At 53.4% G+C, this 17,137-nt stretch overlaps 6 protein-coding genes across 6 annotated transcripts; 4 read left to right on the forward strand and 2 right to left on the reverse strand.

Moving 5' to 3' along the window:
- Positions 1 to 191: 191 nt before the first annotated feature.
- On the reverse strand, positions 192 to 1,940 carry CC1G_03111 (GPI transamidase component GPI16; the record flags this gene model as incomplete). Its single annotated transcript, XM_001840830.2, has 7 exons — positions 192 to 598; positions 647 to 853; positions 906 to 956; positions 1,007 to 1,168; positions 1,225 to 1,613; positions 1,666 to 1,849; positions 1,901 to 1,940. 7 exons carry the CDS (start codon positions 1,938 to 1,940, stop codon positions 192 to 194), a joined length of 1,440 nt encoding a protein of 479 aa, XP_001840882.2.
- A 392-nt stretch (positions 1,941 to 2,332) lies between these two features.
- CC1G_03112 (AAA family ATPase) lies at positions 2,333 to 5,211 on the forward strand (the record flags this gene model as incomplete). Its single annotated transcript, XM_001840831.2, has 11 exons — positions 2,333 to 2,497; positions 2,559 to 2,607; positions 2,654 to 2,899; positions 2,932 to 3,161; positions 3,212 to 3,347; positions 3,399 to 3,824; positions 3,875 to 4,395; positions 4,451 to 4,540; positions 4,600 to 4,905; positions 4,960 to 5,046; positions 5,098 to 5,211. 11 exons carry the CDS (start codon positions 2,333 to 2,335, stop codon positions 5,209 to 5,211), a joined length of 2,370 nt encoding a protein of 789 aa, XP_001840883.2.
- Positions 5,212 to 5,985: 774 nt separating this feature from the next.
- CC1G_03113 (short chain dehydrogenase) lies at positions 5,986 to 7,214 on the forward strand (the record flags this gene model as incomplete). Its single annotated transcript, XM_001840832.2, has 6 exons — positions 5,986 to 6,023; positions 6,088 to 6,342; positions 6,404 to 6,430; positions 6,495 to 6,599; positions 6,652 to 6,872; positions 6,939 to 7,214. The coding sequence occupies 6 exons, from the start codon at positions 5,986 to 5,988 to the stop codon at positions 7,154 to 7,156; spliced, it is 864 nt and encodes a 287-aa protein (XP_001840884.1). The 3' UTR covers positions 7,157 to 7,214.
- Positions 7,215 to 7,218: 4 nt separating this feature from the next.
- CC1G_03114 (hypothetical protein) lies at positions 7,219 to 9,867 on the reverse strand (the record flags this gene model as incomplete). The annotated part of the gene is made up of 5 exons (XM_001840833.2): positions 7,219 to 7,938; positions 7,994 to 9,324; positions 9,382 to 9,460; positions 9,514 to 9,772; positions 9,842 to 9,867. 5 exons carry the CDS (start codon positions 9,865 to 9,867, stop codon positions 7,219 to 7,221), a joined length of 2,415 nt encoding a protein of 804 aa, XP_001840885.2.
- A 1,012-nt stretch (positions 9,868 to 10,879) lies between these two features.
- Positions 10,880 to 15,610, forward strand: CC1G_15084 (vegetative incompatibility protein HET-E-1; the record flags this gene model as incomplete). Its single annotated transcript, XM_002910704.1, has 18 exons — positions 10,880 to 11,401; positions 11,452 to 11,582; positions 11,636 to 11,774; positions 11,825 to 11,897; positions 11,945 to 12,007; positions 12,057 to 13,570; positions 13,625 to 13,958; positions 14,013 to 14,087; positions 14,142 to 14,216; positions 14,271 to 14,345; positions 14,400 to 14,603; positions 14,658 to 14,720; positions 14,787 to 14,861; positions 14,916 to 15,119; positions 15,174 to 15,248; positions 15,303 to 15,377; positions 15,432 to 15,506; positions 15,561 to 15,610. The coding sequence occupies 18 exons, from the start codon at positions 10,880 to 10,882 to the stop codon at positions 15,608 to 15,610; spliced, it is 3,822 nt and encodes a 1,273-aa protein (XP_002910750.1).
- Positions 15,611 to 15,739: 129 nt separating this feature from the next.
- On the forward strand, positions 15,740 to 16,034 carry CC1G_15085 (hypothetical protein; the record flags this gene model as incomplete). Its single annotated transcript, XM_002910705.1, has 2 exons — positions 15,740 to 15,924; positions 15,980 to 16,034. 2 exons carry the CDS (start codon positions 15,740 to 15,742, stop codon positions 16,032 to 16,034), a joined length of 240 nt encoding a protein of 79 aa, XP_002910751.1.
- Positions 16,035 to 17,137: the final 1,103 nt, after the last annotated feature.

The following is a 17,137-nucleotide window of genomic DNA, read 5'->3' on the forward strand; positions in this document are numbered from 1 at the left end:
GAAGTTTCGACGATGATGCTTTCTTTACTGATAAAGCCCGGCATCAAAATGAAAGAACGTTGATAACCTTTCGAGGGTGCGAGGATGGACAAGCGGAGGGCGCGGCTCGAGTCGAAAAAAGAACTTGAGAAGCCACGGTTCGGTGTAAAGATAGCCAGAGACAGGGATGCAAGGGGGGAGGGGTATATCAATCAATTCGATTTCGGGGGGTCCAACGCGACAACTACAAATTTCCTGGTCAACAGGTTGAAGATGCTGCCAAAGATGAACGACATGAGGGAGCAGGTGAAGATGATAACGTTGTAGGGCATGCTGAAGTCGGGTGTCGCGAGATCGACGAGCAGGGTCGGTGTATATATTCGTGCCTGGTGAAGGTTATCGTTGCTATCGTTATCGTTCAGGGGCAGGATGATAGCCGGCGGTAGATCCCACCCGCGTTGGGCGTCCGGCGGGTGCTCGGTGTAGCGGAGGAAAGCTTTGGTGACGTCCATCGTGAGAAGGAGAGTTGACTTGGGCGGGATGGTGAGGACGGCTTGGAAGGTGGTCGGTCTCGAGTGGGGGATGGCCGGGATGTAGGAGATGTTCGAAACGGCTTCATCTGGCGGAGACGTCAGGATTGTGTCACTATCCTTGGAGAAAGACGTACTTTGGACGACCCCGTTGACGCGAGGAACTAGTGTGTGCAGGTAAAACTGGACAATCCAAGGCATGGTTTCCAGGTAGAGTACTTCTAGCGTAGTTTCGTCATGGTTGGTCAACGACACGGACAACTGGCCGTTCAGTTGGCTTCTTTCTTTGAGAGTGCGTTGGACGGATAGCGAAGTTTGAGGCTTCTGATTGCGAGCAGCAGCCACTGGGAAGAGTATCAGTAACGCAGACGGAGAATTCGATGGGAGGGTGCCCACAATGATCAAAGTTAATGGCCCATTCCATGGCGATATTGAGTGGCTTCTCGACTATCAATTGCGTCAGAGTTTAATGCTATGGTCATATAAGAGGTGCATACCGCTTTGTGTTTCGTAAAGAGCTACAGAGTCGCGAATGGAGGAAGGCTCCGGGTAAATTGAGTATTCGTCATTGGTAGGCAATACGACTGATATTTCGCTGGAACGGGCAACGGGGCAAGCCCGCTCGATCTTCCTGTTGAACAGACTCTCGAGAGACCAATCTATTGGTTTCCATTAGAAATGGTGTTATGACCTTCTAGAGTGACGCCTTACATACCTTGCTTGGTGACGAGAGGTGACCGTAATGGATCCGATACAGTTTGGAAAGTTAATCGAACTTCAACGCCTTCGTCCTGGTGCCACAATACGTGTACACCGAGACCGTGCCAGTTCGCATCGAACAGCCGGTGGGGATTCAAGAGACTGGCAATGCCAGATAGACCTTTACATGGCAAAAGTTTAAGGAAAGGCGTAAGGTTCTCTGTACAGACGTTTTCCGACGGCAAAGAGGCGTGGCGAAGCTGATGTGTCGCGGTGTGGGGAAGAGATCCTTCCGGTTTGAAGGTTTCAGCAGGGGAGGTGGTCCTTAATTCGTCTAGCCGACCGAGTGACGAGCAGAACAGGCCTGCAAGCGCGTTTCGGAGGCTCTTCCACCGGTCATCAACGCTATAATTCCGTCAGAATTGGGACAAGTGAAGTGTGTGGAGATGTCACTGACCTGGTGACCGCTCCGTCGCCCATCCAGGCCCATAGTTCTGCGCCTGTGCCTACATCTTGTTCGAGTGGGTACCCCCACTTATCATAGTTCCACTTCCCCGCGTTCAGAGACAGATGGAGCTCTGCAACCCCGTATTCGCGCAAGATTTGGCCAAGGCCTAGGGGGAACAAGGTATAGTGCTGGGCTATAGGTCATTTAACTTTGGGCTATTCAAACAGGAGAGAGTGCTACTCACAGGCATCGTCTTCGTGCAGTTTGGCAGGGTCTCTGGGCATTGCGCCCTTCAATAATGTCGTGAATGCGAACGTTGACGCGACCTTTCCATCCTCGAGCGGCCGAATTGTCAACTTTTCGTCAAAGTATTCCGAGAGCTCAGCTCTACATGAGGCCAAGAGCGTCAGGACCAAGCCAAGTTTTAGGACCCGCATTGGCCGTCGTTGAACGTCACTGACAACGGCGAGAGTGTGTTGGTCGACGTTGATGACGATGAGCAAGGGTGAACTGACGGCTAACAGCTTCCGCTCCGACGCGGAAGCCGCGTAGAAGCCGCGCTGAGTTCAAGCTGGGATTCGTCGGAATTGGAATGTGGTTTTTGACCTTCACCACCATCTCCATCGAGCTCCCGCCAACGAACGAGGGCCAATAGGACAAGACTCAGAGGGCAGAGATGTCTGGGATACTGGCGAGAACATTTAACGTCTTCCTGAACGACGACGAAGGTCCCAGAACAGCGAGGAGAGTCGTTGCAAATCCCGATCTTTTCAAAGCGAACAAACTATCTACCGGGGACGTTGTGGCCGTTGGCCCGACTCAAGTTTCTTCTGGTACCAAGGTAAGCCTCGACGAAACTGTCCAGGAGTGAAAAATGTTCAGCGTTTGAACAGTGATCACAGGAAATCGCAGTCGGAACCCTTTGGCCATCTTCGGACGTCCCGTTGGACTGTGAGTCTCTGTAATTTTTTACTCCAGTGGACTTTGAGCTGAATAGGTGAACCATCAGCCTTGGCGATCTCGCAATCCCATGCCCTGACTGCTGGACTGCAGCCAGGAAAATCAGCACGATTATATCCATTGACCGGTCCTGCATCTGCAACCAAACCGCCAGGTCTGCCTTCGGTTCAGCATGCCAAGGAAGCGAAGAAGATTTTTCTTCAGGAACTTAGTCCTGACCCGTCTCACGACGAGAAGGGACAAAAGCTCGAATGGCTGATTCTGCTGATACGAGAATATTTAGGTCCGTACACGTTGATCATGCACACATTCCAGCTGACCAGGCATATCTAGTCGATCTAAAGTACATCTTGATCAATCAGACATTCAAGGTCTCGTTCGAAGGCAAGGAACGATGTTTCTCTGTCGTCCGCCTTTCTGCTTCTTCCGATGGGGACTTGGCAACAGAGATGGGGAACATGAGCTTGGTTTCGTCGCTCCAACTCTGGACTGTAAGCTGGGACCTAGAAATCGCGTTTGAGACTTCCCCGTCTACCCCACAAAAGGTGTGTCTTCTTTTCAACGCTCATGGACTAGGGTTCTAACACCATGCTAGCCCAAATTTGAGACCCTCTCCCACCAGTCTGTTCAAGATGCTTATTCTTCTGTCGGTGGTTTATCGAAGCAGATCGAAGAAATCCGCGACCTTCTGGAAATCCCCTTGACGAGACCAGACCTCTTCAAATATTTCGGTGCGTATCGCGCGTCGCGACACCTGTTCTAGGACTTACGTTCGGATCTAGGCTTGAAGCCCCCTCGCGGTATTCTCCTGCACGGTCCCCCAGGTACCGGTAAAACGCATCTCGCCCGAGCCATTGCATCTTCAACTCAATCTTCTGTTCTCGTCATCAATGGACCTGAGCTCTCCTCTGCGTATCACGGCGAAACTGAATCAAAACTCCGAGAAGTATTCAAGGAAGCTCATGCTAAAAGCCCGTGTATCGTGGTTCTAGACGAGGTGGATGCCCTGGTCCCTCGCCGGGAGGATGGTGCTGGCGGGGAAGTCGAGAAACGTGTCGTTGCTACCCTGTTGACTATTCTTGATGGGATGGGTGGGGACGACGATGATTCCAGGGGGAAGGTGGTCGTGGTCGCGACCACGAATCGACCGAACGCGATCGACCCCGCACTGCGAAGACCCGGAAGGTTTGACCGAGAAATTGAAATCGGTAGGTCTTGAAATTCATCCTCTGAGACAAGTCTCTTACCACGTTCTTAGGTATACCCGATGCCGAAGCCAGACTTTCCATCCTCAATGTCCTCCTGGCCAAAACACCTCACAATATCTCCCAATCTCAACTTCACTCTCTCGCCTCTCGGGCACATGGTTATGTAGGCGCCGATCTCAGTGCCGTCGTTCGCGAAGCAGGCACAATCGCGATCAAGCGCTGGGTCTCCCAACGACCCACCTCCACCTCTTCCAAGGACGAAGGGTTGATTCTGGACATTGCGGACCTGGACGCCGCGCTTCCCATGGTTCGGCCTTCCGCCATGCGATCCTTGTTCGTCGATACGCCTGCCGTTCGGTACTCGGAGATTGGAGGACAGGCGGAGGTTATTCAGAAACTTCGCGAAGCCGTCGAATGGCCGCTGTTGCATCCCGAGGCGTTCCAGAGGCTTGGCGTGAAGCCACCCAAGGGCGTGCTGTTGTATGGCCCGCCTGGATGTAGCAAGACTGTCTTGGCTAGGGCATGTGCCTGCGAGAGTGGTGTGAATTTCGTGGCTGTCAAGGGTCCCGAGGTGAGTTTATGTTCGGCTGGATAGATGGAGGTGATGACGCTGATCTCCTTGCTAGCTACTGAACAAATTCGTTGGTGAATCTGAGCGGGCAGTCCGGGAAGTGTTCAGAAAAGCTCGGGCAGCCTCGCCCTCTATCATCTTTTTCGTACGTGGCTCTCTCTCTTGTCTAGTTGGTGACCCCCCTTAAACCACGAATGTATCCAGGATGAAATTGACGCGCTTGCAGTCTCCCGCTCAGCCTCCGAAAAGGATTCAGGCGCTTCGCACGAGGGTGTCTTGACAAGTCTTTTGAACGAGATGGATGGCGTGCAGGAACTGGTCGGTGTCACGGTGGTCGCTGCCACCAATCGACCAGAAGCTCTGGATTCGGCATTGATGCGTCCCGGCCGACTGGATCGTATTCTCTATGTTGGGCCACCGGATCTTGCTGGCCGTGAAGAAATCTTTAAGATCAAGCTCAAGCGTATGACTGTTGCGCCGGATGTGAACGTTAGGGAGCTTGCAACCCTCGTGAGTGGTTTTTCTGTCTAGGGAGGAGGAGATCAAAACTGATGTGCATCGCAGACTGAGGGATGCTCTGGTGCTGAAATTACTGCCCTCTGTCAAGAGGCTGCTTTGTTGACCATGAGAGAAGATATGAACGCTCCTCACGTGCGTTCCTCTTTATCTGCGGAATTGGGGCTTGGGCTGACTTTTCGTTAGGTGTCTCGTGAAGCTTTCGTCAACGCTGCGAAATCTACTAAACGACAGATCACGCCGGCTGTATTGGCCAAGTTTGCTCGATGGCGTGAAGAAAGCGAGATTCGGCAGCTTTGAGCTTTGACTAAAAAGGTCGTGCGGTATTGTTGAAATCGCACGTCCACGCACTGGGTTTTTCTCTGAATAGAATTTTGGCGTCAATGGTTGGCCGGTTCCTGCGTCAAGTATCGAGCGTGGCGATAATCGGACGAGCATCAAACATGGTCTTGCCATGGCTGTACCTGTACTGATAAGGTAGAGATGGCTGGCGATTAGGAAGTCCGGAAGTCCGGACTGTAAACGAGCAGGCCCTGTATAGGGTGGACGGGCGCTTAGAGACGGGATTTTCATTCAAGGCTGAAGTACCAGCGCAGAGCCTGTGGCTTGTTCTCAGAACGCCTGATCCAACTTCGGATAGGGACCTCCGGCGAAGTCGGGTGTTCTCTGGGGTTTGGGAAACATCTCTTGTCGAGAACAGCTATATAGCATTGCTGTCTCTAAATTCAGGATTCCGACCACCCCGGTGTCAGCGCGAATCGTCTGAACCCCCGTTTGACGAGGTATATTCAGTGCCTATCATTCGCGTGTCCGAAAGTTGACTCGTATAGAAACACCACGGGGTCTTCGATGTATTGGTGGAACTTTCTCCTTCCATGAATTTACGAAGCAATCAGGCGCCCGTCAGGGAGATGAAGCCCGGACATTCCATCTGGTCTAATGTTTCCCACTTTACTACCGAATTCGGAGCATGTCGCCGTTCTGGGAATCCAACGTGCTATAGTATAAATTGGACGCGGATGGGGAGCAGCTATCCTGTCCAACACCCCCATTTTCAACATCCTACTGTATACAATGTCGACAGACCTCGTTTGGCTTATCACTGGCACCTCGTCAGTCTCTTAACTCTTTGCTTCCCTGCTATCAACTTGACACTTACACCCAATGAGCCCTTAGGTCCGGAATCGGTAGAGACCTTGCGCTTGCAGCCCTTGCTCGGGGTGATAAAGTTATTGCCACGGCGAGAGGGAGAACTGTTTCCAAGCTCGAGGATCTCAAAGCAAAGGGCGCGGAAGCTATCGAACTCGATGTGACTGCTCCTCTGGATCGACTTCACGAGATTGCAAAGGCTGCTGTGGGTATCTATGGAAGGATCGACGTCTTGGTGAATAACGCTGGATATATGTTGGTTGGTGCTATCGAGGCTAACACGTGCGTACCTTTGCGTCGAGGAGAATTGATACCTGACTCGGATTTGTGTTAACCCGTAAAGGCCTGAGGAGACATTCGAGCAATTCAAGTGAGTCGTTATATTCAACCTTACCTAGTCTAGTTGCCTACTGATTCGGTGATTCCACACGTAGTACCAATGTTTTTGGAGCTTTGAATGTTGCCAGAGCCTTCCTTCCCTACATGCGAGAGAGACGAAGTGGAATGATCATGTGGATGGGTTCGATCGGTGGCTGGCAGTACGCATAATTCCTACCTCAATTGTGGGTACTAGAACTGAGCATTCTAAAGATCTGTCCCCTACGGCGGCCTCTACGCCACAACGAAATGGGCTCTCCGCGGTATCTCAGAAACACTGAGCGACGAGGTGGCACCCTTTGGAATCAACAGCGTCTGCATCGACCTTGGGTACTTTAGGACTCCATTCTTGAAGGATACCCAACATGTTCCTCCAGTGTCTCGGATTGCGGACTACCAGAAGTTGACCGAGGAGCGGCACGCCGTTTTCCAAGGTTTGCATCAACTTTGGTTTGGCCGGTGTTCAAACTTCAACTAAACAATCCGACTCTTTACATTAGCTTACAACGGAAAGCAGCCCGGCGATCCACTCGCCGCTGTGCAAGTCCTGGGGGACCTTGCTCATGGAACCGGTACTGCAGCTGGAAAGGCGTTCCCAAGATCTTTGAATCTCGGATCGGATTCGTACCAAACCGCGAAGAAACACTGCGAAGACGCCTTGGCAAGGTTGGAAGGATGGAGAGATATTTCGATAAGCACTGATTTCGAAAAGCATTAAGTAAAAAATTGCATGTAGCAACAATTCAGAGCGGCGTAATGGACATACTTAGTGTACCATCTTCACACCTTTCTGCATTTGTGAATCCGCTTGTGTTCCTTCCACCCCTCTTTCTGACACTCGACTCCGCAAAACCCGGCCAGTCCTTTACACTGTCCCGAACACTTCTTCCACCTCCCTGCATTCCCACACGTGAAACACCTCAACCACGGACCCGCCCTAGCCGTCCTCGCCTCATCCTCCAAATCCACTTGGCTAAAATCCCCACCCTCGATGTCGATCCTCAGCTGCCATAAATCCCCAAACGAACGCGTCGCAAACGCCTTGCGGGTCGGAATGAAATCTGAAGTCGTGAACCCGCCGTAAAGGTAAACTTTGCCAGTGTCCGGGTCGCTGTGAAGCGCAGGTTGGCAACGGTAAGTGGGGAACCCGCGGGTGAGGACATGGCGCCAACGAGGGTATTCTTGGGTGGAAAGACTGGGAGGAGCTTCGGGTAGGCTGGGTTCGTTGGCAGAAACCGCTGGTGTGTTGAGAGGTTGTTCAGCTTTGGTCGAAGGGAGGGCCAGCTGGTGGCCAGTTGCGGGTTCTCGGCAATTCACCAACAGGTCAGGAAACGCCCCTGAAGGGGCACCGGAGGGACCCACACCGTCGTAATCGAACATGAATGTGTCGCCGTAGTAGGTAAAATCAAACTCTTTGGCAGCCGAGCCTGGAGGTTCTACTCGACTGGGGACAGCATTGGTGTAGCCGCCAAAGAGGATCACCTTGTGTAGCCTTTCGTTCTAACAAACGGTTGGTCAAACTCGTATAAATGAATATCGAGAGGAGAAAACTCACGTAGGTATATCCCATCTCCGTTCTTTGAGCAGGCGGGTTTCCAACGATGGTTTCTCGCCTCCACCCGCCCCTTTGCAGATCCCAGCTCCAGAAGTCGTTGTAAGTGAATGATTTATTTGCTCCGTGTTTCTCTCCCTTGAGGATTGCGCCATCCCGATTGATCTGACCGTACATAATGTAAAGTCTTGGGGAGCCCTTCGTGGCTTGTCCTTTGGACGCCGAAACTGTTCCTCTAAGGGATTCCGGATATTCGATCTCCGGGGCAATCCAACAGCAGGGAGAGTCCCGAGGATCCGGTAGAGAGTGATCAGCGACGTCTTCAAGGGGAACAACATACCCCGACAACCTCTTCCAAACCTCCGTTTTCAGATCGAGTTCGACCAATAAATTGCATCCCAAGAGAGTGGTGCCGTGGGTTCCGCCGAAGATGTAGATCTTGTCGCCATGGATAGCGCGACCGGCGTTGAGAATATTTGAGCCAGGGAATATCCAGTCGCCTTTGACGCCTGCCTTGCGATCGTTAGATGTGGGAATATACGACGCGTTAATAACGCCCCATTTTTCCGTGGTGAGATCGAAAAAGTCGACATCGCGTTTGCCCGTGATGAGGTAGGCTCGTTTGCGCCCTGGGTGGACGACGAACCCGAAGGAAGTCGCCCGTCCTCCGTTGAAGGCCAGAGACCGTGGATATGACGGCAGTTCTCGCCAAGAGGCACCCGTGGAGGTATCCGTAGTCTTTCCAGCTGCAGCTGCAGCGGCGGCAGCGGCTGCTGCACGCCTCTGGGCACCCGTCAGTTTCTTTTTGACGGTGCTGGGCTCAGACCCCTCGGCGCTAGGCTCCCCTCCCTTGGCACCCCTCTCTCCAGCGCCTTCCTCGAATTGCCGCAGGTCTATGCACCAGAAATCTTTATGCCACGGGCCGTAGAGGTTATCCTTCGTGCCTCCAAAGACGTAGAGGTGGCTATTCCAGATAAAGCTCGAAAATTGAAGTCGCGCACCAGGGCCTTTCCCAGCAAAGTCCCTCTCGCCCAACTTCTTCCACGATCCAAGGACCTGTAGCCTTGGGTTGCTGACCATCAGAGTATGGCAGAAGGCGGGGTCGGGGTTGCGGATGAGCATGTGTTCTCTCAGCCTGTTGTTGTTGACGAGGGCGCGATATTCTGGCGTGTAAAGAGCGCTCCGGAGGTTCTTCGTGGTGTCGAGTGCTTGGTGGTATCGTTGGCCAGCTGTCGCTGTGTTTCCGAGATACAAGAAGATGCGACTTGAGAGGACGAGCGCCGTAACGCGTTGGAGAATGAAATCCGGAGAATCGAGGTTGTGGTCGAACCATGCTATGTATGAGGTGCGTCAGACCCGACCTGACAGAACTAATGGGCGCGTCGACTCACAAAAGAGAGGTTTCGGTTGTTCAGGGCTGAAGTATTGATTCCGATAGATTGTGTCGACTTCTTCGAACCAAGCGAGGGCCTGATGAATACGTTCAGTCCATTCGCGGGTGAGACTTGCGGAACCAACCGCACCGTCTCGAAATCGCCGTCCATCATGAAACTCTTCCCCAGGCCGTTGCACGCTGTCATCAGCCTTATGGCTGGCCAGCCATCCAATGCAGAGTACAATTTGTTCCGTATCCTATCTTCTGCTGGAGAACCGTTATCTTCAGGAATCCCGTTTAGCGATGGGAAAACGCCGAAGTTGGGGCATGTATGCTTCACGGTATCGTAGAATACACGCTTTGCCTCCTCAACCCGGCCGTGTTCTAGTCTTTTTTCACCCATATCACTAGGAGAATGAATGTAAGACAGTATCACACGGACATACCAGAGCCAGAGGCGAAACAGAGAAGCTCACACTTCATGAAGATTCAGGGTCGCCATGATGTCCTGGACAGATCCTGTTATCGAACCGATTCTCTGCATTTTCCGCCAAAAAGGAAGTCAATAGGTGAAAGATTTAGATCGTTGTCGGAAATTTCAAGAATATAAAGCAGCAATTTTACCCCTGTGAGCTGTCAAATGGTCAGGGGAAGGACAGAACGAAGATTTCTTAAAAGGTTTTGTATGAGTGAGCGCGGATCAGAATAAAGATTGATCGGATCACGGCCGTTGCGTGCCATTCTACATGCAAGTTCGTCCGCAGGAAATCGGGTTTTGCAAAGTGAATTTATGGGTTGCGATAGCGTATAGGGCTCTCTGCCATTATTCAGTAACCAATCCCAATGTCAGACCCTATCTACCATGCGCTGACTGTGCCGCAACGGTCTTCCATTAGAAAGGTAGGTCCTCGATGAATTCGCTCGGTAACATTGGCATAGCTCAAAGGCATCCATACTTATGCAGTCAGGGCTTTCGATCCTCTCAACTTCCTTCGCCTGAATCTTCCGCAGTGCTCGCGGCACCCTCACCGCGCCTCTCTGACGTCGAGACGACCACTCAGCGCTCAAGACACGGAGGTGGAAGGCTGTCGTGTACTTTCGCTCGTGTAGCGTGTTCCGAGTGTATTGGCGGCTAGAAGCAGGTAAGCTATTGGCTTCTTTCTCATTGAATGGGAACTCACCTATAGCATCCATTTTCTATCCCATTTAGAGTAGCAAAGGTGAATGATCTGTGTAAGGGAAGCAGAGAGTAAGCAAATCGAATTCATTCGATGCTCAACATTCAAATTCACAGACGTAACAAGTTAACAAGACGCTAACGGGGTTCTCAGTTTCGTTCGAGTGAGGAGTCCGAAAACGACGGAACAAGTAATCTACCCAAAGCGGATTGTGGCAGTGTGCGAGGTTGAAGCCCACTCGAGGCTCTCTTCGTTCCGCACAGTGTGCACTGGAAACCTAGCATTCGCTCTACACAAGCTATACCCACCGAACTCCAATCGACTACACCTGTTGTTATGAGTTCTACAAGTTCTGAAATCAAGCCGCGAAAGCGCGATCGCTTCAAGAAGCAGCTCCTCTCGAAAATCGGATTCGGATCGCGTTCGGATTCGCCTACTCCTTCGATTCCCCAGTCTGGCTCGAGTTCCATTCGAGACCTCAACCTGGATGTACCTGGACAAGGCGAGGGCGCAACGCCCACCGAGACCGCATCTGTGCGCGATGGCGGAGTTCAGCCAACTGGAACCCCGTCCGTTGACGAGGGAGCTCACACTCGCCACCAGAGCTCGGTCGACGCACCACTTGCACCCACCACACACACCGACGTCGACGCGGATATGCCGGTCATGTCCAGCACCGACGGAGGCCATGCCACCACCCGTGCTATTGCGACGAACGAAGGATCAGTGTCGTCGACTGCGCGCACGATCTTCTATGGCGCCAAGGAAGTCTTGCGGGTCATCAAGGAGACCACCGATGTATTCCCTCCGGTCAAAAGCGTCGCGGCCGCGATGTTGGAAATCCTCATCATGCTCGATGTACGTCTGCATTTTTCCCAATATAAAAACTCAATTGACCATTATCCTAGACTGTTGATGGAAACCGCAATGAAGTCAAGAAGCTGCTGGCACGCCTCCGAGTCCTCGAAGGCATCCTCAAGTCTTGTCCCACCACGGACGTGGAGCAGTCGGTTCGAGATCGACTGGAAGGCTTAGCCAGGTGGGTTGTCATCGATTGAATGAGGAGGATCTGGATTTAATCATTTCCTACAGGATGCTCGAACAAAAGGCGGCCGAGATGAAGAAGAAATTGGATGATTCGATAGGGAAACGGGTATTTAATGCGACGGAGGATCAGAAGGAGATTCAGCAGGCTGTTGAAGAGGTCAGGTTCGCGATCGAGGTTGCGATGGTACGTCCCGCCGTCTCTTCTCAACAGTACACCTTCTGACACAGGTTCAGTTCGACGTTAGTATCTCGGGCCACAAGGCAACCCTCAAGGTAGCGGAGGGAATGGGCTGGGTGAAGGAGAAAGGTGAGCACATGTCCGTCTTGTCGATGCATGGTCTGACAATTATCTAGTGGTGGAGACGAAAGATATGGTCGAAGGGACGAAGGAGATTGTTGACTGGTTGAAGAAGAACGGTAAGAACAAGTCCGCCTGGATACAGTCTTTCGCTCAAACGGCATGTAGAACACCTCAAGAGGATCAAGACCGTCGCTGGAGCCGAGTTCAAGCAAGAGAACCGTCAAGGATGTGTACCCGGAACCCGAGTCGCACTTTTGGCAAGCCTTCTTCGCTGGGCGAAGGACCCTACCTCCCACTCCATCTTCTGGCTGTGCGGCATGGCCGGTACTGGCAAGACGACGGTGTCGGACACCCTCTGCGCCCAACTCTACGTTGAAGGTCTCCTTGGGGCCAGCTTCTTCTGCTCGTTGGACCATGACGCTCGGAGTGATGTCGGCCGCATCATCCCGTCCCTTGCCAGGTCACTTGCAAAGGCTCGGCCCATGTTTGCGGAGCAGCTGGTTAAGGCGCTCGAGGACAAATGCCCTGATGACCCCAGGGGTATGAACCTCGAAGATCAGTACCGTGTGCTCATCCTCGAGCCTGCAAGAGCCGCATTTGGGCCGGATGAGTTGGTGGTCCTCGGCATCGACGCCCTCGACGAGTGCACCGACAAACGCAAGCTCAAGCTCCTCCTAGACACCATCATGTCTCAGAAGCTCCCACCGTCGCTCAAAGTCTTCTTGACCAGCCGCCCTGACGTCGTCGTGGAAGATGCGTTCAACTACCACCAAAAACATCCAGAGCTTCTGCACTTGCACGACGTCGAAGAACATATTGTCGAAGCTGATATCGTCGTCTATCTGCATTATCGCCTCTCGCAAGTCGTAGCCCTTCGCGGTCACGTCCGACCAGACGATGTCCAGACCCTCGCCAAGCGATCCCAGAAGCTGTTCATCTTCGCAGCAACGCTGATCAACTATCTCGAGGGGTACAGGGGCAACGTCGTCCGGCTGTTCCGCGACCTCTGTTCGTCCGAAGAGTCGTCGCCGTCGACCAATCGTCTCGATTCGCTGTACCGGTTGTATGGGCGTGTCATGTCGCAGGCCTTCGAAGGGCTGGAACCAGTAGACGCTCAGAACGCGTTCGCGTGTCTGTCGTTGCTCCTCGTTGCGTTGAATCCCCTGTGCGTTTCCGACTATGCCAACCTTCTTGGACTGGCAAACGACGATGTTCGCTCCGCCTTTCAGGGCATGCGAGCCGTTATCCAGGTGCCAGGGGACGACCACCGACCCATCACGATCCTCCACGCGTCCTTCGCCGACTACCTCACCACCGACAACCCTCATTGTCGACGCGAATGGGCTATCGATCGATTTTCGGCAAACGAAATGGCTGCTCTTCGTTGCTTCACTGTGATGGACAAGGAGTTGAGGTTGGGTATCTCGGGTGCAGTGACATCGTACAAGTCCAACAGCGAGCAGCCCACACCGTTGCGCATTGTGCCTCATCTGACGTATGCCTGTACGGCGTGGGGTAATCATGTCCTTGGAATGGCCACTACGACAGGAGGTCTATCGGAAGAAGTTCAGAAACGATTGGACAGATTCCTGGTGGGGAAATCACTGTATTGGTTGGAGGCGTTGAGTGTGGCGAAGAAGGTGGATTACGCTTATGATACCTTGCCCCTTGTTTCAAAGGTATATTACTATTTAAATGTTGCGTAGCTCCCAGAAACTAATGCCTTGTCTTAGGCTCTACCAACTCTGCCTCATGATCTCCAAGATCGCCTCATGGCTATTGCAACATTTTCATCCACGTTCCGGACTCCCATCAGCCATAGTGCTCCCCACCTCTACCTCTCTGCCCTACCTGCCTATATTGCGTCTGGGTCATCACTGTGGTTCCATCCTCAAATTCCTGCAATTCCCTCACTCTCCTACTCATATCACAGAAGGCAACTGTGGATCACCGATGTTGGTTGTCCAGTGCGCTGTATTGCCTTCTCCCAAGATGGGACCCTCCTTGCCTCTGGGTTGGTTGACGGCACCATCTACCTCTGGAATCCCCAGACTAGGGAGGCACTGGGTAAGCCTCTGCGAGGGCGCGGTTATGGGGTCAACTCTGTTGCCTTCTCCCCAGATGGGACCCTCCTTGCCTCTGGGTCGGACGACAACACCATCTCCCTCTGGAATCCCCAGACTAGGGAGGCACTGGGTGAGCCTCTGCAAGGACACAGTGGCTGGGTCACCTCTGTTGCCTTCTCCCCAGATGGGACCCTCCTTGCCTCTGGGTCGTGGGACGACACCATCCGCCTGTGGCGTCCCCAGACTGGGGAGGCACTGGGTGAGCCTCTGCGAGGGCACAGTTATGGGGTCACCTCTGTTGCCTTCTCCCCAGATGGGACCCTCCTTGCCTCTGGGTCGATTGACTGGACCATCCGAATCTGGAGTCTGCGGACTGGGGAGGCACTGGGTGAGCCTCTGCGAGGGCACGGTTATGGGGTCAACTCTGTTGCCTTCTCCCCAGATGGGACCCTCCTTGCCTCTGGGTCAGGAGACAATACCATCTGCCTCTGGAATCCCCAGACTGGGGAGGCACTGGGTAAACCTCTGCAAGGGCACAGTTCATATGTCACCTCTGTTGCCTTCTCCCCAGATGGGACCCTCCTTGCCTCTGGGTCGTGGGACAGGAGGATCTGCCTGTGGAGTCCCAAAACTGGGGAGGCACTAGGTGAGCCTCTGCAAGGGCACAGGAGTGAGGTCACCTCTGTTGCCTTCTCCCCAGATGGAACCCTTCTTGCCTCTGGGTCGTGGGACAGGAGGATCTGCTTGTGGAGTCCCCAGACAGGTGAGGCACTGAGTGAGCCTCTGCAAGGGCACAGTAATTGGGTCACCTCTGTTGCCTTCTCCCCAGATGGGACCCTCCTTGCCTCTGGGTCGTGGGACAGGAGGATCTGCCTGTGGAGTCCTGAGACTGGGGAGGCACTGGGTAGGCCTCTGCAAGAGGACAGTAATTTGGTCACCTCTGTTGCCTTCTCCCCAGATGGGACCCTCCTTGCCTCTGGGTTGGTTGACGGCACTATCTGCCTCTGGAATCCCCAGACTGGGGAGGCACTGGGCGAACCTCTGCGAGGGCACAGTTCATATGTCACTTCTGTTGCCTTCTCTCCAGATGGGAGCCTCCTTGCCTCTGGGTTGGTTGACGGCACTATCTGCCTCTGGAATCCCCAGACTGGGGAGGCACTGGGTGAGCCTCTGCAAGGGCACAGTGATTCAGTCACCTCTGTTGCCTTCTCCCCAGATGGGACCCTCCTTGCCTCTGGGTCGATTGACTGGACCATCCGGATGTGGAGTCCACGGACTGGGGAGGCACTGGGTGAGCCTCTGCGAGGGCACAGTTATGGGGTCACCTCTGTTGCCTTCTTCCCAGATGGGACCCTCCTTGCCTCTGGATCAGGAGACAATACCATCCGCCTGTGGAATCCCCAGACTGGGGAGGCACTGGGTGAGCCTCTGCAAGGGCACAGTGATAGGGTCACCTCTGTTGCCTTCTCCCCAGATGGGAACCTCCTTGCCTCTGGGTCAATTGACTGGACCATCCAGATGTGGAGTCCCCAGACAGGCGAGGCATTGGGTGAGCCTCTGCGAGGGCACAGTATGGGGGTCACCTCTGTGCCTTTCTCCCCAGATGGGACCCTCCTTGCCTCTGGGTCAGGAGACAACACCATCCGCCTGTGAATCCCCTTCAATGCAACCCCACCTACCTCCAACATTTTGACTCCTCTAATATTCAAGGTACAGTCTTTGCTTAATGTTGATTACCTCCTTCCTATCCACTTTTCTATTTCAGATCAGGTGTTGCTCCAGATGTATCCTCCCTCCATCGACATGGATAAGGATGATGGCTGGATCCGGAACACAGCGGGAGATCTCCTCTTTTGGGCTCTACCCCGAGACTGTCGCAACCTCATCTCACCCGCAACCCAATGGAAAAGCGGTGAATTCTGCAAGCTTGATTTGACCCACGCCGTTCACGGAACTGAATGGACCAAGTACGTTCGGGCTCCTGTGCAACGACATGAAGCTAACATCCCGTTTACTCTGCAGGTGTCAAGAAATGAGACCGCAGGGTGCACGACCCCAGCTCTGGCCCCTCGAGTAATCGCCAGTCGCCCTACTATTGCTTCTGCGTACGATATTTAAACCTTCTATGCCCCTCTTCACGTTACAACACTACCATTACTGTCTGCTGTGCCGCTCAGTTGTAGAATAGTTTATTACGCTATCTTCTCGTCGCTCGATGTGGCTATACGTCGAATACCGTCATGCGAGGGAACCCGCGTCAGCGTCCTAGACACCTGATGGTGTCCCAAGGTGAGGAACGAACACCGTCGTACGGCGACGGTCTGCCTACCGCTGTTCCCCAGTATGAACAGACCACCCGAGGCAACGGCCTACTAGTCGTGATAAGCACCATGACTAACGCATCACTCCTCGATCCACAGTCTCCGCCTCCTCACGCCCAAATCTCCCCTGCATGCCACCGAGTCCATGCTGTCACCGCCTAGCTGTGAGGTTCTCGCCAACGTCTGAAAGTGAAATGGAGGTGCGGTTGAGCTGCACGTTGGCCCAGTAAATGGTTGCCGAGGTCGAGGCCGTCGCCGGTCTGGCTTCTTGCGCGCCCAACCAGCGTGCGTCGTGTGTTGGCTCTTCCTTCATCTGGAGGTCCCTGTGTTGTCGGCGCTGGGACAGACAGCAGGATGGCGAAAGATTTCCGTTTCTGCTGACGAGTGGGCGGCATCGATCGAAGGCGTTGGCAATTAAAGGTAAGAGAAGCGCCCTGATTAATATAGAAACCTGTTAGTTCATAGGAGCGGTCGAGTTGAGCGATAAGAGCATTCATACGTTAGGTGAATGCCGAAGTTAAGTCCATCCAGTCGTGCTTCGAACCTAACGGTGACCTTGTTCCTCAGGGCCTAGCCAATGTTCGATGGATGTGAGCACCTTGTTTGAACTGAATTTTCCCGAGCGCTGACCTTGGGTTGGGTACAACGACGGGGCTGGAACAGATCGTTGATGCCTCCGCAATGCTTTTCTGCCAGCCTAGTTCAAGGTAAGTCGACCAGGTAGTAGGAGCGAGAAGGGCATGGACATACCTCGTTCGTATAGGCCTACTCGGTGACCGCGGACACTCTCCCCCGCTAAGCGTCTATTAGTCTTCGGGATTCGGATCCAGAGATTTGTAGGTCTTCAAGTTGGTGTACG

Source organism: Coprinopsis cinerea (genome assembly GCF_000182895.1).
Source record: "Coprinopsis cinerea okayama7#130 chromosome 8 map unlocalized cont3.8, whole genome shotgun sequence".
Classification (NCBI taxonomy): Eukaryota; Fungi; Basidiomycota; class Agaricomycetes; order Agaricales; family Psathyrellaceae; genus Coprinopsis; species Coprinopsis cinerea.